The sequence below is a fragment of the Rhinoderma darwinii genome, chromosome 2, assembly GCF_050947455.1.
Source record: "Rhinoderma darwinii isolate aRhiDar2 chromosome 2, aRhiDar2.hap1, whole genome shotgun sequence".
Classification (NCBI taxonomy): domain Eukaryota; kingdom Metazoa; phylum Chordata; class Amphibia; order Anura; family Rhinodermatidae; genus Rhinoderma; species Rhinoderma darwinii.
In genome coordinates this window covers 249,205,337-249,232,665 of record NC_134688.1, presented here as the reverse complement: position 1 = coordinate 249,232,665, position 27,329 = coordinate 249,205,337, and the positions used below count along the sequence as shown (strand labels likewise).

Genomic DNA, 27,329 nt, shown 5'->3' with positions numbered 1-27,329 from the left:
ATACAGGTGCAAGTACACCTGTAACTGTAAAACAATACAGTACACAAGAAAATGGCTACATCACACTGTGAACACCAGTGCCACCTAAACACTATAAATAAATATGCATTGCTGCTGAATCTACTTACAATAGTGAAGTTCTTAGCGCACATTTAGATAAAATTGTGAGAGCCCACCAGCAACGACAAGGCGACCTCTATGAGGTGGGTCCCTACGCTTCTCATACACCCAGAACTGTCCTGTCTATCTATCTATCTATCTATCTATCTATCTATCTATCTATCTATCTATCTATCTATCTATCTATCTATCTATCTATCTATCTATCTATCTATCATATTTGGATTCTATTAAATGCTAAACACAGGAAAATAGAGCGCTAAAGCAGAACATGATCTACCTCAGTGTTTCTTATAGCTGGAGAATTAGATCTTGAATGTAGTCTTGGGTATAGTGAACACATTAGAAATTATCTAAGGGCCAATCCTCCAGCTGTAAGAAACACTAAGGCCTCATTCACACGACAGGGTCCAAGTGTCGGCCAGGAAAATCGGCCGTTTTTGGCCGATTTGGACCCGATTTGCATCCGGTTTTTTCCCTGACCGTTTTTTAATCGGATGAATTTTTTGCACTTTACTTATTTTTTTATTATTATGGTCTGTCCCTCAAAGGTCAAAAAAGACCTTTTTGGAACTTTTAATATTGTTTTTCTTTCTTTTACACCAGGCTTTTCCCCTGTAACTGGGGCTGCACAGCAGCCCCAGTTACAGGGGAAATCAGCCCTCTTACAGTGACGATTGTCACTAATACGGCTGTGCTGGGTCTAGTTAGACCCAGCAGCAGTCTGTCACTAACGGCACCCGGTGATCATGTGACCAGTCACATGATCACTGGGAGGAATAGAGACAGCGCCGCTGCTGCTGTCTCTATTCCTATACACAGCGTTCATTGAACGCTGTGTAAAAAGACATCGGAGAAGACAGAAGCAGCGAAAGCTGCTTCTATCCTCTCCTCAGGATCCCCGGCAGTCTCTGACAGCCGGAGACCTGACATTCAGCTGCCCGATCGCGCGGGCAGCAAGTTAAAACCCGAGCCGTAAAAAGTCTATGGCTCGGGTTTTAAGGACCCTGACCGCTGGCCGTAAAAACACAGCCAGCGGTCGGGAACCGTAACAAGCAGGGGAAGGGAGCCAGCGCAGCGCTCCCTTCCACCTGCTGTACACCCCGGCCCTGCCACACAGTATCTCCAGCGTAGCCATTCGTCCGAATGGCATCAACTCCTCCTCCTCACATGCACTCTGCGCTGTGAAGAGGAGAGAGTGCACCAGCGACGGTAGACCCGGCCATAACTCGAGACACATTCCGGTGATGGCCGTGTATTACCCGGCCCCATAGACTTCTATGGGAGCCGGGCGGCCGGGTACCCAGCCGAAAATAGGGCATGTCCCATTTTTTGACGGCCGGTTTTCCCGGCCCATCAAAAAATCGGTCGTGTGAATAGCCCCATTAGGGGTCTATTATTCCTAATGCAGCCGGGTGCCGGCCGATTTATGAACGGCCGGCATCCGGCCGGGAAACCCTGTCGTGTGAATCCCGCCTAAAGGGCTTCATATTGAGATATCCATTACATATTGAGATATCCTCCATTACATTATGTGCCATTATACAGTATACTTGAAATGTTACATGTATACTTACCTACTTACCAGTATGGCTAATTGATACTGAACATTTTAATTGTAGGAGCACACATGGCTACAATTTTGAACTCTGTAATTCCAAGTGTTTATGTAGCTGTTTTTTGTTTGACATTTGAAATACGCTGTGTGAAGTGTTCACTCAGATTGCCTTTTGGACATTCTTTTTTTTTCTTGATTTTGTGTCTGAGCCGAGATAAGCAGGTTATAACACCTTAAAAAGGCTCTGTCACCACATTATAAGTTCCCTATCTTCTACATAATATGATCGGCGCTGTAATGTAGATCACAGAAGTGTTTTTTATTTAGAAAAACTAGCATTTTTGACCTATTTTAGCTTTATGCTAATGAGTTTCTTAATGCCCAACTGGGCGTGTTTTACTTTTTGACCTGGTGGGCATTGTGGAGAGAAGTGTATGATGCTGCCAATCAGTGACCAATCAGCGTCATACACTTCTCTCCATTCATTTACACAGCACATAGTGTTCTTACTAGATCACTATGTGAAGCCACATACACACACATTAACATTACTCAAGTGTCCTGAGAGTGAATGGAGATCACTACCAGCTAGGACGTGATGTCTATTCAGAATTTACAGCGTAATCTCTTACCTTGCTGTAAATCACACACAAACGTTACCGAAGTGTCAGGATTCTGAATAGACATCATGTCCTGGCTGGTAGTGATCTCTATTCACTCTCAGGACACTTGAGTAACGTTAATGTGTGTGTATGTGGCTTCACATAGTGATCTAGTAAGAACACTATGTGCTGTGTAAATGAATCGAGAGAAGTGTATGACGCTGATTGGTCACTGATTGGTCAGCGTCATACATTTCTCTCCACAACGCCCACTTGGTCAAAAAGTAAGACACGCCCAGTTGGGCATTAAGAAACTCATTAGCATAAATCTAAAATAGGTCGTAACTCCGTCAAAAATGATCGTTTTTCTAAATAAAAAACACTGTTGTAATCTGCATTACAGCGCCGATCACATTATGTACAAGATAGGGCATTTATAATGTGGTGACAGAGCCTCTTTAAGAGAAAATTCTTATTATAAACCAAAATAAGTATTCTAAAACAATATGTTACTCTAATAACTCCTCTTATTATGTTTTATTGCTGTAAATGTTTTTTATAATTGTTATAACTCAGATGTGGTTAAAAAATTAGGGTTTCTTTCTTAAATTCACAACTATTTACCCTTCTCCTACACAGCATACAGCACATCTATATGGAGTGGTATAACATAACTTGCTGTACATTATCAAAGTGCAGACGGATCTGAAAACAAACGATACCGTTTTCTGTTTTTTTTAAATGTATACTATTTTTATTCTTCTTACTATTGCCACAAGTCCACAATTATTACATATATTATATTGAAATGGGATCAATGTTAACACAATACATTGATGTCATTGTTAAATGAGAAGTGATTATTAAAGTTTATCTTCCTTTTAAGATAACAAATTTGAAAGAAGCCAAGGCATCGGTATCCACTTTAAAGTTGGAATTTTAAATCTTTATTCCACCTCCATGGAGCACAAGTATATAACAGTTTACATTATTTCGGTTATACAAGGCCTTTCTCAATGGTTGAAACATCACCTGTTATATGCTTGTGCACCATGGAGCTGGAATAAAGATTTGAAATTGCAACTTTGAAAGTGGATACCGGTGTCCTGGCTTCTTTGGAATTTGGACTGTTTTGGGTATTGGATGGTGCCCTCGCTAAGTTGCACGGACGTTTGACGTTAGAGTGGTGTGGAGAATTTCCGTGTTAACAGAAGAAATAAAATAAGGTAGGAATTACCTAGTCATACATTTCGTTAATATATTTATTCTGTTCACGCTACTATATTATAATGATTTTGCATCATGCTTGGCAAACACTGCAAAGATATTCATAGAGCCACGTTATGTTGCCAAGGCTCCTGTACTCGGTATGGACATCCTTGATCTAATGCTTTTTGTGGAGTTCATAGGAGCCACACATAAAGACTCTCATATTGATTACAGGAGCCCTATAGACAGACTTCTATACAGCTTTGTTTATGCCATGCATGTATCTAAGTTTATTCTGATCATGTTTATCTGGATAAATCCTGCCTCATTTTATTTTTTCTACAAAGCGACAGGTATACTTTAATGGTTACTTTAAAAGATGGTGTTTTAAATAGTAAATTATAGTTGATTTCTATCCTGTTTCAGACCTGTTTATTGAGCGATTCTGTATGACTGGAGGTAACAGTCCAATTGGCTATCTAAAGGCATATCATACAAACCTATATCTTTCATCTGATGCTCAAAAAGTACAAGAGGCCATAGAAGAAGGTAAGTGAAAACATCTACTGAGTGAAAATCTAGTGTTTTAGAAGGTGCATATGCCCATATATAAATATTAATGGACTTAACCCCTTAAGGATGCAGCCACTTTTGGACCTTGACACAGCCTCATTTTCTAAATCTGATGTGTGTTACTATATGTAGTAATATTTTGGGAATGCTTTTACCTATCCAAACGATTCTGAGATTGTTTTCTCGTGACATATTGTACTTTTGTGTGAAAAACACCAAAATTTAGAGAAAATTTGCAAAAAATTAGCATTTTCTAAATTCAAATGTATCTGCTTGTAAGACAGATAGTTATACCACACAAAATAGTCACTAGTTAACATTTCCCATATGTCTACTTTAGATTGGCATCATTTTTTGAACATCCTTTTATTTTTCTAGGACATTACAAGGCTTATAAGTTTAGCAGCAATTTCTCAAATTTTCAAGAATATTTCAAAAGCCTATTTTTTTAGGGACCAGTTCAGTTCTGAAGTGGCTTTGAGGGCCTTATATATTAGGAACCCCCACAAATCACCCCATTTTAAAAACTGCACCCCTTAAAGTATTCAAAACAGCATTTAGAAAGTTTCTTAACCCTTTATGCGTTTCACAGGAATTAAAGCAATGTTGAAGGGAAATTTGCAAATTTCATTTTTTTTTGCAGAAATTCCATTTTAATCAATTTTTCCTGTAATATTGAAGGTTTTTACCAAAGAAACACAACTGAATATTTATTGCCCTGATTCTGACGTTTTTAGAAATATCCCACATGTGGACCTAGTGCACTACTGGATTGAAACAAAAGCCTTCCTTTTCTTAAATTATATTTCAGGTACCATGTCAGGTTAGAAGAGGTCTTGTGGTGCAAAAATAAAGGAAACACCCCAAAAAAGACCCCATTTTGGAAACTAAACCGCTTGAGGAATTCATCTAGCGGTGTAGTGAGCATTTTGACCCCACAGGTGTTTCATAGATTTCATTAGAATTGAGCAGTGAAAATGAAAAATTACATTATTTTCCAATAAGATGTAGCTTTACCTCAAAATTTTTCATTTTTTCAACAAATAAATGAGGAAAAGCACCCCAACATTTGTAAAGCAACTTCTCCAGAGTACGGAAATACCCAACATGTGCTCATAAACTGCTGTTTGGGCAAGTGGCAGGACTCAGAAGGGAAGGAACGCCATTTAGCTTTTGGAGCGCTGATTTTGCTGGATTAATTTCTCTGAACCATGTCGCATTTGTAAAGCTCCTAAGGTACCAGTACAGTGGAAACCTCCCAAAAGTGACTCCATTTGGGAAACTACACCCCTAGAGGAATTCAACTAGGGGTGTAGTGAGCATTTTGACCCCCCCCCCCAGGTGTTTCATAGATTTCATTAGAATTGGGCAGTAAACATGAAAAATTTAATTTTTTTCCACTAAGACGTAGTTTTAGGTCAAAATGTTTCATTTTCTCATCAAATAAAGGAGAAAAAGCACCATAACATTTGTAAAGCAACTTCTCCAGAGTACGTAAATACCCCATATGTGGTAATACAGTACTGTATGAATACACATCAGGGCTCAGAAGGGAAGGAGCGCCATTTGGCTTTTGGAGAGCAGATTTAGCTGGATTGGTTTTTCTGCGCCATGTCGCTTTTGCAAAGCCCCTTAGGTAGCAGTACAGTGGAAACTACCCAAAAGTGACTCCATTTGGCAAACTACACCCATTGAGGAATTAATGTAGGGGTGTAGTGAGCATTTTGACCCCACAGCTGTTTCATAGATTTCATTAGAATTGGGCAGTGAAAATGAAAAATCACATTATTTTCCAATAAGATGTAGCATTACCTCAAAATTTTTATTTTTTGCAACAAATAAATGATGAAAAGCACCCCAACATTTGTAAAGCAACTTCTCCAGAGTACGGAAATACCCAACATGTGGTCATAAACTGCTGTTTGGGCAAGCAGCAGGACTCAGAAGGGAAGGCACGCCATTTAGCTTTTGGAGTACAGATTTTGCTGGTTTTATTTCTCTGCACCATGTCGCATTTGTAAAGCTCCTAAGGTACCAGTACAGTGGGAAAAAAAGTGACTCCATTTGGCAAACTACACCCGTTGAGGAATTCATCTAGGGGTGTAGTGAGCATTTTGACCCCACAGGTGTCTCATATATTTTATTAGAAATGGGCAGTGAAAATGAAAAATTACATTATTTTCCAATAAGACGTAGCATTAGTTCAAAATGTTTCATTTTCTCAACAAATAAAGGAGAAAAAGCACTGTAACATTTGTAAAGCAACTTCTTCAGAGTAGGGAAATACCCCACACGTGGTCATAAACTGCTATTTGGACACACAGCAAGGCTCTAAAGGGAAGGAGCGCCATTTAGTATTTGGAGTGGAGATTTTATAAGATTTGTTTTTTGACACCATGTTGCATTGAGCTATAGTACCAGTACAGTGGTACCCCCGATAAATTACCCCGTTTTGGAAACTAGATCCCTCAAAGAATTTATCTAGGAGTGTAGTGAGCATTTTGACTGCACAAGTGTTTTGCAAAAATGAGTAAACAATAGATGTTGCAGATTGAAAATTGCTGATTGAAAATTGCTGTTTTCCACAGATATGCCATTTCAGTGTCCAATGTGTTGTGCCCAGCTTGTACCACCGTAGACACACATCCCATAAATTGTTAAGCGGGTTCTCCAGAATACAGTAATACCCCATATGTGGTCATAAATTGCCGTTTGGGCACACTGCCAGGCTTAGTTGGAGCACCATTTGGCTTTTGAAGCACAGATTTTGCTTGGTGTTTTAGTGGTATTTTATCTTATAATGTGGGGGCATATGTAAACTGGGCGGAGTACATCAGGGTATATGTAAGCAGGGCGGAGTACATCAGGGTATATGTAAGCTGTGTGGAGTACATCAGGGTATATGTAATATGTGCGGAGTACATCAGGGTATATGTAAGATGTGCAGAGTACATCAGGGTATATGTAATATGCGCGGAGTACATCAGGGTATATGTAAGCTGTGAGGAGTACATCAGGATATATGTAAGCTGTGCGTAGTACATCAGGATATATGTAAACTGTGAGGAGTACATCAGGGTATATGTAATATGTGCGGGTACATCAGGGTATATGTAAGCTGGGCGGAGTACATCAGGGTATATGTAAGCTGTGCGGAGTACATGAGGGTATATGTAAGCTGGGCGGAGTACATCAGGGCATAATAGGATGATGTAATAATGGGGTGAATGAATAATCCATGGATTGGTGTGGTACGCTTTGAACCAATCCTTTATACACAGGCCGGGTTTATTGGGTATTATACAAAATATCTGCGCTCCAGTGTTGCCTAATCTTTGACTTCTTAACTAGCCCTATAAGCAGCACAAGGCCCTAAAGTTTCCTCATCTCCGCTGCATCTACGAGGTCCACCTGTCGGGTCCAGCAAATGATGATGTGGGGTATTTAGTGAAATTCTACTGAACCTAAAAAATTAGTCTGGGCTGTCATTTCGCATCATTGCGTTTTGAGAGTCATAACGTGTTATTTTTCCGGTGACGGAGCTGTGTGAGGGCGCGTTTTTTGTGAAACGAGCTGTAATTTTTATTGGTTCCTTTTTGGGGTACATGCGATTTTTATTTTTATCACTATTTATTTTTTTTTGTTTTTTTTTACAGTGTTCACCGTGCAGTATAAACAACATGTTAACTTTATTCTAAGGGGCTATACGATTACAGTGACACCAAATTTATATTGTTTTTTTTACGTTTCACTACGTTCCCACAATAAAAATACTCTTTTCTAAAAAAAATCATGTTTTAGTGTCGCCATTTTCTGACAGCCATAACTTTTTTATTTTTTCGTTGATATTACTGCGGGAGGGCTTATTTTATGCGTAAGAAACTGTCGTTTCTATTGGTACCATTTTGCGTTACTTGCAACTTTTTGATCACTTTTTATTAAAACATTTTTGAGACAAGATGACCAAAAAAGAAAATGCTGTCATTGTTTTTTATTAAAAATTTTTACGGTGTTCACCGTGCGGTAAAAATAATGTGACATTTTTATAGATCAGGCCGTTCCGAACGCGGCGATACCTATTATGTATAGTTTTTTTTCATGTTTTCATTTTTTTTCTAATAATAAAGGAGTTGATCAGGGAAACAGGGCAATTGTTGTTTTTATTATTTATTTATTATTTATTTATTTATTTTTCTTTCACATTTATTTTTATTTTTTTACTTTTTCTTTTACACTGACCTGGGGACTTGAAGATCTGGTCTTCTGATCCCCGTTACAATACACTGCACTACTTATGTAGTGCAGTGTATTGTAACTGTCATTCATCAACTGACAGTTAGCGTATTAGGTCGTACCTCGGCAACCAGGAAGCCTAGCAACGGCTTCCTGGTTGCCATAGCAACCATCGCCCCCTTGATCCATCGCGGTGGGGCCCGGGTGATACAGAGGGAGCTCCCACCCTCTGTAAACCACTTCAATGCGGCGGACGTCATTGACAGCCGCATTGAAGGGGTTAAATGGCTGCGATCGGCGGTAACAGCCATCGCAGCCATTGCAGCGGCATGTCAGCTGTGTATAACAGCTGAGAGACGCTGAAGATAAAGCGCGCACAGCTCCTGGTCACGCTTTATCTACAGGGCGTGACTGTACGCCCGTGTGCGGGAAGGGGTTAAAGGGGTATTCACTGATGGCCTATCCTTACTCACTGCAGTCACAGCCACAGCCACATATACAGGTGCGCCAATCTGTCTGGAAAAACATTGCTGGAGTGCCACACCCATTTATTCTGCTGATTGTGGGCATCCCCGGGAAGGGACCTCACCAGTCACACATTAAAGGGGTTTTCCCATGAGGGACATTTATGACATATCCACAGGATATGTCATAAATGTCAGATAGTGGGACCCGCACCTATCTCTAGGACGGGGCTCCCTAAACCCCGTTCTAGCTTTGTCTGTTATCGCTGACTCCTGGCCACTTCATGACTTTATGGTCGGGAGTTACGAAAACAGCGTAGAAGTGAATAGCAGTTACGGAAGCAGCGTAGCATGCGAGCTAAGCTGTTTCCGTAACTACCAATCAGTTCTATGGGGATTACGAAACAGTGTAGCTCACCTAGCTACGTTGTTTTCTTCTTATATGGTCAGAAATCAGCCGACACACAAAGAGCTAGAATGGGGTTTAGGGGCCCCGTTCTAGAGATAGGTGCGGGTCCCAGAGGTGGGACCTGCATCTATATGACATTTATGACATATCCTGTGGATATGTTATAAATGTCCCTCGTGGGAAAACCCCTTTATTAATGGCCAAGAATAGGCCATTACGGTGTATCCATGTAAAACCTCTAGCTGACTTCATCTACCACATCTAAACCTCCTTGATATTTGGGGATGGTGAGGAACTTTTCCTGGAGTAACACAGGTGGCGAAACCGGTGGCACAACACGACTCCAACAGGTTCAAGGCACAGGAACAAATAGCATGGGATACAGGGTACAGGTAGCAGGGCACGGGAATAGGGTAACACTAAGGGACCATTTGCAAGACTAACATAGGAAAACACAACAATGCTCAGGCAATGAGCAAAGGGGCAGGGCCCTTCTTATAGTCCAGGGTGATCATGGGCTAATTAATGATAACTCCCATGTGCGCGCGCTAGCCCTTTAAGGCCGGCCACGAGCATACGCGTGCACCCTACGGGACACAACGTACCGGAGCGGAAGTGAGCGCTGGCTTCTCCTGGGGAGGAGATGTGGCCGTGGCCGTGGACGCTACACATATATTTATTTATATATGTATTTCTGAGTGGATTTCTGGACTTTATCCACTACAATTGGGTGCTCCACTGAATAGAGATTAGTGCAAACCATATGGCAGTACATTATATTTGTATCCTATAAATCGTCCATAGGTTTGAGAAAAATCGATTTTATTTTTTTGCAAAATCGCCCAGCCCTACACACAGTGATAACTCTGAGTACAGATAATGTAGTAGATGTCACCTGCAGTCCTATGTAACACCACAGATAACACAGTGATAACTCTGAGTACAAATACTATAGTAGTGTTACCTGCAGTCCTATGTAACACCACAGATAATACAGTGGTAACTCTCTGAGTACAGATAATGTAGATGTTACCTGCAGTCCAATGTAACACCACAAAATACACTCAGTGATAACTCTGAGTACAGATAATGCAGTAGATGCACACACAGAAATATATACACATACAGATACAGGGGCATAGCTAAAGGCTCATGGGCCCTGGTGCAAGAATTCAGCTTGGGCCCCACTACCCCTTCCCAACAGCACCAGACCCTTGCGCATGCCTATGCCCAGCCGCCTTGCCCGACAAACCCCATGAATGCCTCCAGAGTATAATGCTCCCCATAGCTGAACCCACAGTCTAATGCCCCATAGCAGCCCCCACACAGTATAATGCCTCCATAGCTGCCCACACACACACACAGTATAATGGCCCCCATAGCCGTCCCATACAGTATAATGCACCCCATAGCTGCCCCCACACAGTATAATGCCCCCATAGCTGCCCACACACAAACAGTATGATGCCCCCATAGCTGCCCACACAGTATAATACCCACATAGATGCCCCCACACAGTATAACCCCCATAGCTGCCCCCACAGTATAATGCCCCCCATAGCTGCCCACACAGTATATTGCAACCCATAGCTGCCCCATACAGTATAATGCCCCCATACAGTATAATGCACTCCATACAATATAATGCCCTCATACAGTATAATGTCCCCCATAGCTGCCACATATAGTATAATGCCCCCCATAGCTGTGCCATACCCTGTAATGTCCCATACAGTATAATGCCCCCATAGCTACCCCACACAGTATAATGCCCCCATAGCTGGCCCATACACTATAGTGTCCCATAGAGTATAATGCCCCCTATAGCTGCCACGTACAGTATAACACCGCCCATACAATATAATGAACCCATAACTGTCCCATACAGTTGCTTAGTGGAGACAAAAATGTAGACAAATACGGCGCTCCCCTAGGGTAATAAACAATTGTTCAGATGGTGAAACATAAAGGCTCACCTGATGTGGTTGTGCTGGATGGTCGGCACAAATCAACTTTTTCACATATCGGGTCTCAGTGGACCTCTGTACACCGTGATTTTCTGGCCTCCGGAGCTGACTCTGGGTGTCTTTTCCCTGGAGATAGGGATCCTCCCAGCGTCCAACAAATGTAGAATGACAAAGAGAAAAAAAGCTCATATATGGGGTGCTCCTGATGGTTGAGTTCGTTCAGAATAAATAAGAAAAAAGAAACCCATTCTCCATTATCACGATTGTGCACACATCACCAACGAGAGCGCCACATATAGGAGATTTTTTTCTCTTTTTCATTCTACATGTCCCATACAGTATAATGTCCCACACAGTATAATGCCCACCATAGCTGTCCCATACAGTATAATGCCCCACATAGTATAATGCCCCTGATAGCTGCCACATACAGTATAATGCCCCCGTACAGTATAAAGCCCCCCCATAGCTGTCCCATACAGTATAATGGCCCCATACAGTATAATGCACCCCATAGCTGTCCCATAAAGTATAATGCCCCCCATACAGTATAATGCCCTCCATAGCTGCCACATACAGTATAATGCCCCCATACAGTATAATGGGGTCTCAGTGGACCTCTGTACACTGTGGTTTGCTGGCCTCCGGAGCTGACTCTGGGTGTCTGTTCCCTGGAGATAGGGATCCTCCCAGCATCCAACAAATGTAGAATGAAAAAGAGAACAAAAGCTCCTATATGGGGTGCTCCCGTTGGTGATGTGTGCACAATCACGATAATGGAGAATGGGTTTCTTTTTTCTTATTTATTCTGAACAAACTCAAGACATAACAAACACTAATAAAAACAATTGCTACGCGTTTCAACCTAGGACCTAGGTCTTCATCGGCTTATTCTTATTATAGAAATTATTTTTATTAGTGTGTGTTATGTCTTGAGTTGGTTCAGGATAAATAAGAAAAAAGAAACCCATTCTCCATTATGTGCACACATCACCAACAGGAGCGCCCCATATAGGAGATTTTTTTCTCTTTTTCATTCTACATGTCTCATACAGTATAAAGTCCCACACAGTATAATGCCCATCATAGCTGTCCCATACAGTATAATGCCCCACATAGTATAATGCCCTTCATAGCTGCCACATAAGTACAGTATTACAGTATAATGCCCCATACAGTATAAAGCCCCCCCCCCATAGCTGTCCCATACAGTATAATGCCCCCATACAGTATAATGCCCCGTAGCTGTCCCATAAAGTATAATGCCCCCATACAGTATAATGCCCCCCCATAGCTGTCCCATACAGTATAATGCCCCATACACTATAATGCCCTCCATAACTGCCACATACAGTATAACACCCCCAAACAGTATAATGCCCCATAGCTGTGCCATACAGTATAATGCCCCCATACAGTATAATACCCTTATAGCTGCCGCATACTGTATAATGCCCTTCATAGCTGCCCCATACACTATAATGTCCCATACAGTATAATGCCACCATAGCCGCCACATACAGTATAACACCCCATACAGTATAATGCCCCATAGCTGTGCCATACAGTATAATGCCCCACATAGTATAATGCCCCCATAGCTGTCCCATACATTATAATTCTCCCATAGCTGTCCCATACAGTATAATACCCCCATACAGTATAATGACCCCCTTAGCTGTCCCATACAGTATAATGCCCCTCATACAGTATAATGCCCTCCATAGCAGTATAATGCCCTCCATACAGTATAATTTCCTCCATATAGTATAATGCCCCCTCAGCAGCTACCATATGAGCCCCCCCTCCCATACCCAGTATAATGCCCACATATGTACGTAGCTAATAGAAAAATAATAACATAATTATTTACTGATCCCCGTTTCCACGGCGGGTGGAGAATTCTTCTCCTCCGGTCTGTTCTCTGAGTGACTCGGCGCAGACAGGCGCGATGACGTCACTACATCACTATGCTCACGGCACAGTGAATGCTGGAAGCAAGGCTCCAGCATTGCACTGAACTGCATTTGCGTCCTGAGGACGCAAATACAGTTGGAAGCGCGGTCAGCGCTGTGTGGCAACGGGGGCCCTGAGGGCCCCCCAGTCTTTGGTCCTGGTCGCAACTGTGACCGTTGCGACCCCTATAGCTACACCCCTGTACAGATACATATATAGACACTTAGACACACAAATACACACACACACAAAGACACACATACACACATACCGGAACTTATACACACACAAACACTGAGTCGTGTATCTTATATATATTTTCGAAAGTTTGTTTGAAGCCCGATTTTTCATTGGTTTCAAATGGATCACGTCATCGAGGCCACGCCCGTAATCACGGGCCGTAAGTACGGGCCCATAGACTTCTATTGGCCACGGGTACCTTCCCATTTGCTTACAGGAAGGTGCCCGTGCCGTTGAAAAATATGTAACATGTCCTATTTCAGGCCGTAATTACGGCACGGGCAGGCCCATAGAAGTCTATGGGGCTCCCGTAATTACGGGTGGCTACGTGTGTGCTCACGTAATTACGGGTGCGTTGCTAGGCGACGTCAGGGGATAGTCACTGTCCAGGGTGCTGAAAGAGTTAACTGATCTGCAGTAACTCTTTCAGTACCCGGAACAGTGACTACCGCTGGAGTTAATAATATTAAAAGTTAACTTACCTGCTTCTTCTTCCAGTCCGGCCTCCCGGAATGACGTTTCATCCCATGTGACCGCTGAAGCCAATCATAGGCCAATCACAGGCTTCAGCGGTCACATGGACTGCCGCGTCATCCAAGGAGGTCGGACTGGATGTCAAAAGAGGGACACGTCACCAAGACAACGGCCGGGGTACCTATGAACTTCTTTTACTTTACTTACAATCGCTGCGGAAACTCTGCCCGAAAGGGCTGCCCCTTCTCTCTATTCAGAACTGATAGAGAGAAGGGGCTGCCGATTAGTGCAGAGAAAACGTGTCCGTAAATACGAGTGAAATACTGGTGACACCGGACCCGTATTTACGGGCACGGGTCCGTAAATACTGGTGGAATATGTGTGACAAAGGGCCCGTATTTATGCCAGTATTTACGGGAGGAAAAAAATACATTCGTGTGCATGTATCCGATAAAGTGTTTATCACAATTACATCTCGTACAGACCCTATATCTCTCACAGCATGAGCAACGGGAAATACATGACCTTATGTAATGATTCGATCCATTTTACAAATTTATCTATATTTATACTTTTTTTTTTATGACTCTAGGTATTGCTGCTGCAACAATTTTCAACCCAAGTCACAATGTATCCATTAATGAAGACCAGCTGCGGGTAGCGTTTGATGGAGATGCTGTTCTGTTTTCTGATGAGTCAGAGCAGATTGTGAAAGAGCATGGCTTGGATAAATTTTTTGAGCATGAAAAGGCTTATGAGAACAAGCCACTGGCACAGGTATGTGACACTAGAGACTGAATTTACCAACTTTCTACACCAGTAGTCACATATGGCACAAAAGTCAAAACTTTTTTTTAGAAGTTAGCAGAGCTTAACAGAAGGGTTAAGGCCACCCACAGCCTAACACATTTACCATAATTTACACCAGTACCTAGTGTAAATTATGGCGCAAATCTACTCCAATTTACAGCTGGTGTAGATTTTGCTTTCTGACACAGGGACAGCCAGAGATGGCCCTAATTTATTAAGAAGCGTGCACCTTGTAATAAATAATGCACATTTTACTCCAACTTTATCTATATTAAGACTGGCAAGTGATAACGCCAGTGTTAATAAATCCCCCCTAGGTGTTTAAAATACATGTGACTTTACTGTCCACCTTACAGTCCAGCAGAGGTACTAAGGATTGTAAATACTTGATACAATTGTATTCATCTATAATGCGAGTATTAAGGTATGTGCACACGAGAACTGTCTTTTACGTCTGTAAAGACAGACTGTTTTTAGGAGAAAACAGCTGCGTCGTTTCAGACGTAAAAGCTCCTCCTCGCATTATGCGAGGCGTCTTTGACGCCCGTAATCTTGAGCTGCTCTTCATTAACTTCAATGAAGAACGGCTCAAATTACATTGCAAAGAAGTGTCCTGCACTTCTTTGCCGAGGCAGTCAATTTACGCGTCGTCGTTTGACAGCTGTCAAACGACGACGCGTAAATGACAGGTCGTCGGCACAGTACATCGGCAAACCCATTCAAATGAATGGGCAGATGTTTGCCGACGTATTGTAGCCCTATTTTCAGACGTAAAACGAGGCATAATACGCCTCGTTTACGTCTGAAAATAGGTCGTGTGAACCCAGCCTTACTGTGAAGGATTTGCCTGAAACAGCTTCTGTGTCGACGCCCGTGGTTAATCAGCCTGCATCTGTTCCTAGGTCTGCTAGAGTGACTCGATCTGCTACCACTCAGGTTTGTAGGCTGAGGAGTGGGAGAGCCTATCGCAGCCTGGCCAGACGATTCTAGCTCCCGCCCTTGGTCCACTTATACCTTCATTTGCTGCTTGTCCTTTGCCTGTGATTCTCCTGTTTCCTGGCTCTGCTGTTCCTGCTGTTACTATGGAACCTCTGCTTCATATTGACCCTGGCTTGACTGACTATTCTCCTGCTCTGCATTTGTTACCACGTACACTCCTGGTTTGACTCGGCTCGTCCACTACTCTGTTGCTTATGGTGTTGCCGTGGGAAACTGCCCCACATTCCTTTGCTTTTGTGTTCCCTTGTCTTGTTTGTCTGTCGTGCACATATTGAGCATAGGGACCGTCGCCCAGTTGTACGCCGTCGCCTAGGATGGGCTGTGCAAGTAGGCAGGGACTGAGTGGCGGGTAGATTAGGGCTCACCTGTCTGTCTCCCTATCCTGACATTACATAATGACAGGCCCATATACCTTTTCTACCCCTGACCCTGACACACTATGGACCCCCTTGAGGCCCTGGCTCAGAAAATGCAGGGTCTCTCCCTACAGGTCCAAGACCTGGCTCAGAGGGGCAACCAGTGTGATGCTACCCAGGTAGTGCCCTCCACCCCACCTCTTGAACCCCACCTCAAGTTGCATGACCAGTTCTCAGGGGATTCGTCCCACTTCCGTGGGACGCGCGTGATTCGCTCAACAGCAGTGAAAAGTATGAATGAAAACAGAAAAGCACCACATGCTTTTCTGTTTACAAACATACAGAGTGTCATAATGACGGCGGCTGCGCAAAAAGCACGCAGCCGCGCACCATATGATCATGACACACGGAGCTGTTAAGTGCCTTTTGCGCACGCAAAACGCCACGTTTTTTGCATGTGCAAAACGCACACGCTCGTGTGAATCCGGCCTCACTGTAATCCCAGCCACCTCTCCACTGAGCCTCTGCCTGGATGTGGTGACCGCCTTACCAGTAGCTTTCTTTGTTTTTGTTTATCTTTCTTAATATACGTTGTTTTTTTTACACATTGTAACTAGATTTACATTTATGTTTTCATTGGAACTGAGGTTGTCTAAGAAACCCCAGTAACAGTGGGAAATACAGCCTTGTTCCTTACATTTTAAAGCTGATCCAGGTCTCCGAGGACCCAGTAGCTCTATCATATACAAGGCCCTGGACAATCACGTTATTTCCAAATAACTCTGCTCTTACTTTCTGCATGCCAGGTCTGTTGGCAGATGACAATATTGGGTATTTCGTATGAATTGTGTAAATTTTTACTCAATTCACATTCTATCAGCTTGTTCAATTCTATGAAGTGCATTAGGATGCCCGTACACGTAGTGGTTTGTACATGTGAAACACATGGTTTTTACGTGCTTTACATGGACTTGATAAGCATGCGGCGCACCATTACTACGTATATGGGCACTTTTATACTGAGTATAATCATTAACACTGCGCAACTGATTTAACTAAGGTTACTGCAATTGGAGCGCAAGTGACAAAAGCATAAGTGGATTATTACCACCTTGCAAGTAGAAGCCAGAATCAGAAGCACAATAGAGAAAAGTACATTTATAAAGAATGTGATTTTGTGGACAGATTTTTTTTCTCAGCAAAAATGGCACAATTTGTACCTGGTAAGCACCGAAGTCACAAAAAAATGTATGGGTGTATGTGAATGGGGTGCAAGTATAGACCTTTAAAAAAAAAAAAACATTCTACAATAGCTGAACCTATTCAGATCCCGAAACTGAAAACAGACAGCTATAAGGAAAACGTGCCAAAAGTTTTATCAACCGGGTACATGTTTGCATCATTTCCAAATGCCACGCTGTATATCCTCGACAATACTACATTAACAGTTTTGGGGTGATTGACTTTTTTTTTTCTTTTATCCTCAGGGTCCATTGAAGGGTTTCCTGGAATCGCTAGGGAAATTACAGAAGAAATTCTATCAAAAGGGAATGAGAATGAACTGCCCAATACGCACATACTTGGTTACTGCTCGTAGTGCAGCCAGTTCTGGTGCAAGAGCTCTAAAAACCTTACGTAGCTGGGGGCTTGAGACTGACGAGGCTCTGTTCTTGGCTGGAGCCCCAAAAGGACCTTTGCTTGAAAAAATACGTCCGCACATATTTTTTGATGATCAGATGTTCCATATAGAAGGAGCCCAAGAGATGGGAACCATAGCAGCGCATGTCCCTTATGGTGTGGCGCAAAGACACAAGCATAAACACACCAAGTGAGACTGAGGTAAAATCTTAACCAGTTTGCCTCACCACCCTGGAGTCCATCCTGTTACAAATTACTTTCAGAGCTACGTAAAACACTGGAGGAGGAAATATATCCAGAATGTCACATGGTGAAATATGGTGACTAAGAGGGCTTTTGTGAATTTCTTTAGGAATGGAGTAAAGGGAAGTTTAAAGGGTATTTATCACCTGACAAAGCCCAGATAATAGTGTATTTATATAGCATGCCATGACAAATAGAAGTTAGTGAGTGCATGTGTACTATACACTAATTAAAGTACCAAAGCCCTTTTTTTTTTTTCATAATTGAGTTTATGAAGCGGGAAGTTGTAGCCACCAGAGCCCTCTTCGGCCATTAGTTTGATCAAGAGGGTTTTGGTGCTTTAAAGGGGTTATGTGGGGACCGAAAAGTATTAGCAGTGTACTCACTGCAGTATGTGAGTACACTTGCGAATATACATTCCGGTCTATTGTCGCACTAATTATAACATTTGAATAGATTTTTATAGCACTGGCGGGGGAACCAGAAGTCTAGTTGCACAGTCTTTGTTAATGACGACACGATTCTTCATCATGTGATGGCCCGGCTGTACTCTATGTAATCGATATACTACTGCTACAGGGATTACATAGAGTACAGCAGGGCCGGTAACATGACTAAGAGTAGTGTCATCATGAAGAAAGACTGTGCCACTAGACTTCCAGTCCCCCGCCAGCGCTGTAAAAATCGATTAAAATCTCAGAATCGGCGCGATGGGGGAGAGGAATGTATATTAGCGAGTGTACTCGCATATTGCTTTTAGTACACTCATAATACTTTTCGCTCCACATAACCCCTTTAATTAGCATTTGATACACTAAGGCCCCATGCGTATTTTTTCCATCCCGTAAATACTGGCGTAAATACAGGTCCGTTGTCATCCGTATTCCACCCGTATTTACGGACCGGTTTTCTCTGCTTCACTTTATTCAAAAATGTAAATCAGGCATGAGCCTGCAGACAGGGGAATCCCCTGACATCACCTAGCAACGCTCCCGTAAATACGGGCGCACACACGTAGTCACCAGTAATTACGGAAGCCCCATAAACTTCTATGGGCCTGCCCGTGCCATAATTATGGCATGAAATAGGACATGTTCTATATTTTTCAACGGCCCGGGCACCTTCCCGTAAGCAAACGTAATTACGGCCCATGATTACGGGCGTTTTTATGGTCGTGTGCATGGGGCCTAAGACTATGGGGCTCTTTAGGTGGGTGCTCATGCTTTCACGTACTTCTATTTGTAAGGACATCTTATAAATGTTACTAACAGTGCCTCCTATCATATTAACTTACAGAGGCCTTAGAATTTTACGTCTCGATCAGTTGTCTTATAACTGATGGAATGTGAGGCATTAAACGTGTATCACTGTGTTAATGTTTGTTCTTCCATACGGTGTTCATATACCAGTGTGCTAGGCTTTTTTTTCTTGTCATGTTTTCCTCAAATATTTATTATGCAAATTCAGCACAGACATTTTGTGTTGAGCCCATTAGTATTGCACTTTGTGACAATGATAATTTGCATTCTAAATGTGTGGTAGCTTTCTTTTGGTGCCTAAGGCTGGCTTCTAAAGTAGCATAAACGTAAAACGCAAAATTTCCATAACGGAATTCTGTGCTGTAATTCCACTGCATTTACAGTAGCAGCAAAGTGAATGAGATTTGAACAAATCTCATCCACAGACTGCAGAAAAAATCTGAAGCGAAAATGTTCTTAAATTGACTTGCGGTGCGGAATTTAAATCCGCAGCATGTTAATTTCTGCTGCAGATTCGTTGCTCTTTTGTGGCAGATGTTTCCCCATTGATTTCAATAGGAATGTAAAACCTACAACAAATAGCCAAGTGTTTCCGACTTTTGAAGTGGAAACGCTACGATTCAGATGCAAAAATCGCAAATAAAGAAAAAAACAAACTAAGTAATAAAAAAGTTAATTCTTACCCCTGGCCGTTGTCATAGCGACGCTTTCTTCTCTTGTCCATCCAGGCCAGTCTCCTGGGATGACATTTCATCATATGTGACTGCTGCTGCCAATCACAGTCTACAGTGGTCACATGGGCTGAAGTCAACTTAGGAGGCCGGACTGCACAAACAACATAGGGACGCGTCGCCATGACAACAGCCAGGGGTAAGTATAGACAGTTATTTGATTTTTTTACAAGCGCTGGTTTCCGCATCATAGATTCCGGAGGTTTTTCAGGCGGAATTCGCTTCGGGTTCTAGGTCAGATACGCTGCATACTTTTTGCGCAGCGTATCCGACCCATGGGAATCCAGCCTTATACTGTATAGTGTTTCCCTCACATATATATAAGACAAATAAATGAATCCTGTCCAATATGAACTCTGAAGTAATAATAAGCACATAGTTTGGCTCAAGGAATATGTTAAAGGGGTTGTCTTTTCAGAATGCAGCCATCGTGGCATCGTCTGATTGGCTCTGGCTACCGGCAACCAGCTGACTTTGACAGAGGACGGCGGGGGCATTTAACTGGCCAGACTTGTCTGGAAATGTAGTGTTACATGGCGGCCACGTAACACATGAACAACTCAAGTCCAGCGTAACCCACTATTACAGAGCGGTTCTCCATTCTGGCTCAAAAGAGGGGGGGGGGTCCTGAGTAGACCCCCTTTATGACGTTTATATGTCCTAATAGGGCATACTGACGGGATTGTTGTCACGAGACATCCCCTTTAAACAAGAATCACAACACTGTGTAAATATTAATTTTAGATGGCTGAAAAGGGAAGCAACATGAAAGTCAATCTGCTGATTATATTTTTGTATATGTTTTTGTCTTTGTCAAATATTTTTTTCACCTCTGACTGTTTTGTGCCTTTACGTGATCTGGATTGTGCAATGGGATGTATGGTATATGTATGTAAACCATAGAATGTATAAAGCATCTTGTATGCTATTTAAAATAATTAAAAAAATAAGCTCCAGCGTGTTGCGTTATTGAGCCAATATATGAAGATTATTTAGGTTGCACTGTACTAATTGTTTAATGTAAGTATGAACTTATTTTTTTTTAACATTTTTATTACATTAAAATTGTATTTTCCACGCGCCAAGCATTGCACTGTCCAGGGTGCTGAAAGAGTTACCGCCGATCAGTGCAGCCCATTAACTCTTTCAGCACCCTGGACAGTACCATGCTCGGCGCACGGAAACGGAAACACGGAGTGACACGGAAACCACACGGCCACTAAAACGGGTTCACAGACCCGTCAAAAGCGGCCGTGAAAACGGTGATGTAAGTGTGCACGAGGCCTACGGGACAGTTGTCCAGCAGCGATGCAGGGACTCCTAGCGTCGTACATAACTATGATGCTAGGAGCCCGGCTCCCTGCACTGTGTTCGGTCCGGTACTTGCGGCCGAAATACGTCCGTCAATTACGGACGTAATGACCTCGTGTGAACATACCCTAAGGGATATACTTCTCTTTTGTATCCACTTCTGTGTTTAGTTAGACTGCTCCAACACTCCATGTGTGATTCCAGAGGTTGTCTTATCACAGACAGCTACTTTAATTTGAGAACGGCTCTGAAAAATGGCTCCTTTTGCCGTAGTAAGTTGACGTCAGGTGAACATCTGAAGTGTAGTATTACATGGCAACTATTCTAATGAATAAAATATGCAACTCTCTGCTGTGGCTCATATAGGAATTATTGTGTGGGGGACCCCCTCTATAAAGTCCATTTGCCCTAATAGGGTTTATGGACAGGGGTTTATTGACAACCCCTTTACAGATTTTCTTGTGCCTCCACATTTACTATCTGGTGGGGAATATTAGGGTTAAATACTACAGCCTATACTATGTAATGCTATGTTTTTTTTCTCCTCTTCTTACATATCACATGAAGAAAAAAGTGATGAAGGATAGCTCTGCTTAACTGATTATACAGTGATCAGGCAACAACTTGCAGCAAACACTAACTCCTGCCAGCCGCTGCATTCTCCTTTACCTATGGCAGGGGTAGGCAACCTTGGTGTTATGGATATCTACCAAAATTATATGGAAGGTTCTGAAGATCTACCACTAGGTCAAAAACTCCACTCATGTTATGCGTGTGCCTGCAGCCCTCTTATTATCTTGTCTGTTTTATTTCTACTTTTTCTTTATTAATAACACCCCCAGATTGACCCCATTGTGTTACCACAGTATCCCATTTAGTGCCTCAAATAATAATGGCACCACAGTCCCCCATTTAGAGTGCCATCAGTACCGCTATTAACAATGCTACCACAGTCCCCCCTTAACAGTGCCGCTAGAGTGCCCCTGTTAACAATGCCACCACAGTAGCCCCCTTACAGGCCCACTGTTGTGCCCTATTAACAATGCATCTACTAATAATGCACACATTTACAGTGCCACCCTAAGTGCCTCCATTGATAATGCCACCAAAGTGCCCCTATTAACAATGCCACCACACATCAGATGACTGTACTGAGCCTTGTGTAAAGATAACACTTCCCAAAGGAGGGGGCGCATGAGAGGCGTCTGAGATAGGCACGTCTCCGACTCGCTGCTACGGCCGCCACCACTGCCCCGCTGTGTCCATAACAATGCACCATTTACAGTGTCACCTGAGTGCCCCCATTAACAATGTCACCACACAAGATATCTGTACAGCGCCTACTGTAAAGCTGACACTTTCCGAAAGAGGGGGAGCATGAGAGGCATCTAACATAGGCACATCTCTGACGCTACTACGGCCACCACCACTGCCCCGTGGGCTCTATCTGAGAGCTCCATGCTACTGAAGGACTGGTTGGTCTGCCTGGCTACTCCTGTCAAAATCCCATGTAATTGCTACCTGTCAGGCTAATTAGGCGTGGGCTCCAGTACACAGCTCCATGCCAGTAAAAGGCTAAATGGTACGGTCTGCGCTCCCTGACATAACCCTTGCTGCAAGAGGACTCCTTAGGGTCTGAGCTGTAGCTTTGGTCACATCCCTAGCTAGGGAAAGGTTTCGCTCTGCTCACAAGTCACATGGAACACCAGATGTAAGAAAGATTTTAATTGTGCTGTCCAGTCTACTGGTTATTATTACTTCCAACCCCACAAAGATCCAAGACCATCTTTCCATACCCCTACAGTGTAGCTCTGTACTACCATTCTACAACCACATTACTGTGCTACTAACTTTGGACATCTGCTGCTGTCTCCTGTACTCGATACCTTTAAGAGCTCTGGGTGAGATAAATCCAAAGACTTAAACTTTTTGGCCAGTAGCCTGTATATTTTTGCATCTTAACAAACCAGGTTAATAGTTTTATATTCCATTGTGGGAATTGTTTTTAATGAACTGAGTCAGACTACACCATACAGAGGCTCAAGGTGTACAAAATAGTAAAATCTGTAACTGCCAGCTAGGCGATTCTTTGTTTAAAAACAGTATGATGACCAGAAAGAAAGAGCCTAGCCCAGAAAACCTGTCAGGAACACCACTCCTCTGACAAAAAAATATATATGAGTAAGTAAAAATGTAAAACTTGATAAATATTCGAAGCACTCCCTGTTGTCACCAAAAAAATGGCAAAACGGCAATGATGGGGAAAAAAAAGTGGGATGGAAATTAGAGCGAGAGAACCAGATGAGATGAGTTTTCTATTAGAAAAGGGAATGGAAGGTGTTGAAATTCAGGATGATAGTGGTGGTGTCAAGAGGTTGGAAAGAGATACCCCAAAAGATAAAGGGGCTTGGACCAGTAGAGGAGGAATTGACCTTAAAGCACATATCAGGAGAGATAGCCCAATGTTGTGGGACTGTGTTTGTGTTTTGGAGCAAGTTGGCTCTGTTAGGGTATGTGCACACGAGAACTGTCTTTTACGTCTGAAAAGACAGACTGTTTTCAGGAGAAAACAGCTGCGTCGTTTCAGACGTAAATGCTGCTCCTCGTATTATGCGAGGCGTCTTTGACGCTCGTAATCTTGAGCTGCTCTTCATTGACTTTAATGAAGAACGGCTCAAATTACATTGCAAAGAAGTGTCCTGCACTTCTTTGCCGAGGCAGTCAATTTACGCGTCATCGTTTGACAGCTGTCAAACGACGACGCGTAAATGACAGGTCGTCGGCACAGTACGTCGGCAAACCCATTCAAATGAATGGCCAGATGTTTGCCGACGTATTGTAGCCGTATTTTCAGACGTAAAACGAGGCATAATATGCCTCGTTTACGTCTGAAAATAGGTTGTGTGAACCCAGCCTTAAAGTGGAGATAACCTTGATGTGTGATGATCTCTGAAAAATAAGGAGTATTGTGGAAAAAGCAGAATGTAGCATAAGCAATATGGAAGATACTAGCTCACAACTGAGGAGAGATGTTAAAGAGTTGCAGGAAACAAACAAGACACTAGTAGATAAAATTAATGACCCGGAAAACCGGTCAAGGCAGAAAAATTTGGGGATTGTCAGAATGCCTGAAGTAGTGGTGGGAGCTCGTCCGTTAATTTTATTAAAAAATGGTTCCTGGAACTGTTTCGTAATGCAATTTTATCTCAACTATTTTTTTGTTAACAGAGCTCATAGGGTTCCAGGCAAAGCAAGATATCCCGGTGCCCCTCCACATGTTTTCCTGGTAAAAAAAAACTGTAATTCTTTTATTTTTGGAAATTTTTGACTTGCAGGCCGCAATAAAGCAAATAAAAATCAAACATGGTACAAGCCACAGTAGACTATGTTTATAACAACCACTTGTAGGGTGTAAAGAAGAGCAAGAGAAAGTGAATCTCCCCAGGGACAAAGAGAACAAAGAGGAAGAGAAAGAAGAAGAAAAGAGAGGGGTGAAGAAGAGAAAAAAAAAAGGAGGGGAGGGGGAGTTATGGGGAAACAGGATATAAGGAATAATTAAGTCTAAATTAAAAAAGAGATCTAAATTCAGCAGAGCTTTGGAAACTTATCCAGTGATGCCAGGATTTAAATGGACACTAACTTTTCAAACGAATTATGCTAATCTAATAGTATACCTGATCTTTATCAACTTTGTAATTAATTTTCTGTTAAAATTTTGTTGTTTTATCCATGCAAATTCTGTGTGAATTTAATGCCACTAGGTGTCTCCCTTCCTGTAATCTGCTGTCCACCCCCTCTTGCAAAGCAAAGTTCATTACTGGTTACAAAGCACAATTGATGGACTGCAGAAGGTAGGGTTTTATCACTTCACTGTCTATCGATTCAAGTCTATGGAGAGAGGAGGGGAGCAGGAGGAGGAAGCAGGAGCAGAGTGAGAAAGACACAGGCTGCTGGTAAGTTTTCTATGTCACCCTAGTGCTGGATTCTTAACTACACTGCAGTATAATGTCCTCCATGCTGCTGCAGCTTATATATATATGTGTATATATATAAAGAGCAAAAATCAGGCAGCACTCCGTTAATGTAGTGAAAAAAGAGGGTACTTTTATTGTCCCATAGGCAACGTTTCAGCTCCTTCCCCTGGAGCCTTTCTCAAGCTGCCTGATTTTTGCTCTTTGTATATTTGGGATTTTGGTCTATCCCTTTGGGCTTGCACCCACGATATACTGGTGCTGCTGGATCCATTTTGTCTATCTGTGTGTGTGTGTGTATGTATATATATATATATATATATATATATATATATATACAGTGAAGGAAATAAGTATTTGATCCCTTGCTGATTTTGTAAGTTTGCGCACTGTCAGAGACATGAACAGTCTAGAATTTTTAGGCTAGGTTAATTTTACCAGTGAGAGATAGATTATCTAAAAAAATTAAAAACAGAAAATCACATTTTCAAAATTATATATATTTATTTGTATTGTGCACAGAGAAATAAGTATTTGATCCCTTTGGCAAACAAGACTTAACCCCTTGCGTACCTTCGCCGTAATAGTACGTCGCTGGCCGCATATGCCAGCGTACCTTCGCCGTACTATTACGTCGAAGGATCAAACTGTCACTCTGTGAAATCACAAAGTGATAGCGACATGGCGGCAGCTGTCAGTGATAGCTGACCGCCTCTGTTGCCGTGCTGGGGACAGATCTGCATGCCCCGATGTCGGCGATTGCTGTGATTGGTCAGTCTTTAGAGACTGACCAATGACAGCTATCTATGACGTAGGAAACCGGAGAAAGCTCCTGTCAGCGTCTCTGATCTCCTCATTTCTGTGAGAACTGTGAGGAGATCGGAGAGTGACAGAACTACAGTTGAAAACAGTGGAAAAACAGCGTTTTTAGTGCCCATCTGCCCTTTATAGTGCCCATCTGCCCTTTATAGTTCCCATCTGCCCTTTATAGTGCCCATCATCCCTCAGAATATAACTAATAATATTCTTTAGTGCCCATTAGGGCCCAGCAGCCCTCTCCAGTGCCCACCAGCCATCTTTAGTACCCACCAGCCATTTTAGTGCCCACCAGCAATCTTTAGTGCCCACCAGCCCCCTTTGCTGCTCATTATAGTGCCCATCAGTCCTCCCTAGTAACAATCAAACCTATATAATACTCTTCTTTAGTGCCCATCAGTATATTAGCCCCCTTTAGTGCCCAGCAGCCCTCTCCAGTGCCCACCAGCCATCTTTAGTACCCATCAGCCATTTTAGTGCCCACCAGCAATCTTTAGTGCCCACCAGCCCCCTTTGCTGCTCATTATAGTGCCCATCAGTCCTCCCTAGTAACAATCAAACCTATATAATACTTTTCTTTAGTGCCCATCAGTATATTAGCCCCCTTTAGTGCCCATCAGCCCTCTTTACTGCCCTATCCTTTAGTTCTTCATAAAAAAAATATAAAAAAACAAAAAAAAACAAAAAAAAAAAATACAAAAAAAGTTTTAGTAATTTAGTAGTAATTTTGTGTGCTACTTTTGCACGTCACAGTTTCCTTGCCAATACTGTTCAGGAATTTAGTTTTGCACGTCAGGGTTAGTGCAGTGTTATTACACACCCGTAATGTCTCGTCTATTTAGCGTGGAGGAGGCATATGCCATTTTATGTTCAGATACAGATAGCGCCAGTGAGGGTGGATCTGAGTTTGTGTTATCCTCCTCCAGTGATGAGGAACCCCCTCAGAAACGAAGCAGGGCTAGTGATCCGAATGAGCCCAGCACAAGTGACCCCAGCACCAGTGACCCCAGCACCAGTGACCCCATATGGCTACCGCCTACCTCTTACACACCTGAAATTCCTGCGTTTACCTCTGCCCCTGGCATAAAAATAAATCCAACTGACTTTCAGGAAATAGATTTTTTTAAATGTTTTTTTTCGGATACTTTAGTTGACCTAATGGTTGTGCAAACAAATTTATATGCACAACAATTCTTAGGCAAAAATCCGACATCCCATTATGCCAGAACCCAAGCTTGGCACCCAACCAATGCAAATGAAATTGCAACCTTCTGGGGGCTCTTGCTCCACATGGGCCTTGTAAAAAAGCCCACCATCAAATCGTATTGGTCCACAGACATTTTGTATGATACACCTGTATTCCGTGCTGTGATGCCGCGAAAACGTTTTG

The 27,329-nt window shown here is 42.5% G+C and overlaps 1 protein-coding gene across 1 annotated transcript in view; it reads left to right on the top strand.

Annotated features, from left to right (window-relative positions):
• The window catches only part of NT5C1A (5'-nucleotidase, cytosolic IA), a 55,359-nt gene extending 34,402 nt beyond the window's left edge, over positions 1 to 20,957 (top strand). The window contains exons 4-6 of the mRNA XM_075853053.1: positions 3,916 to 4,038; positions 14,398 to 14,582; positions 17,458 to 20,957. Of these exons, the coding sequence (XP_075709168.1) occupies positions 3,916 to 4,038; positions 14,398 to 14,582; positions 17,458 to 17,802 (653 nt within the window). The 3' untranslated portion in view covers positions 17,803 to 20,957. The remainder of the gene's footprint in view (positions 1 to 3,915; positions 4,039 to 14,397; positions 14,583 to 17,457) is intronic.
• The last annotated feature ends 6,372 nt before the right edge of the window (positions 20,958 to 27,329 follow it).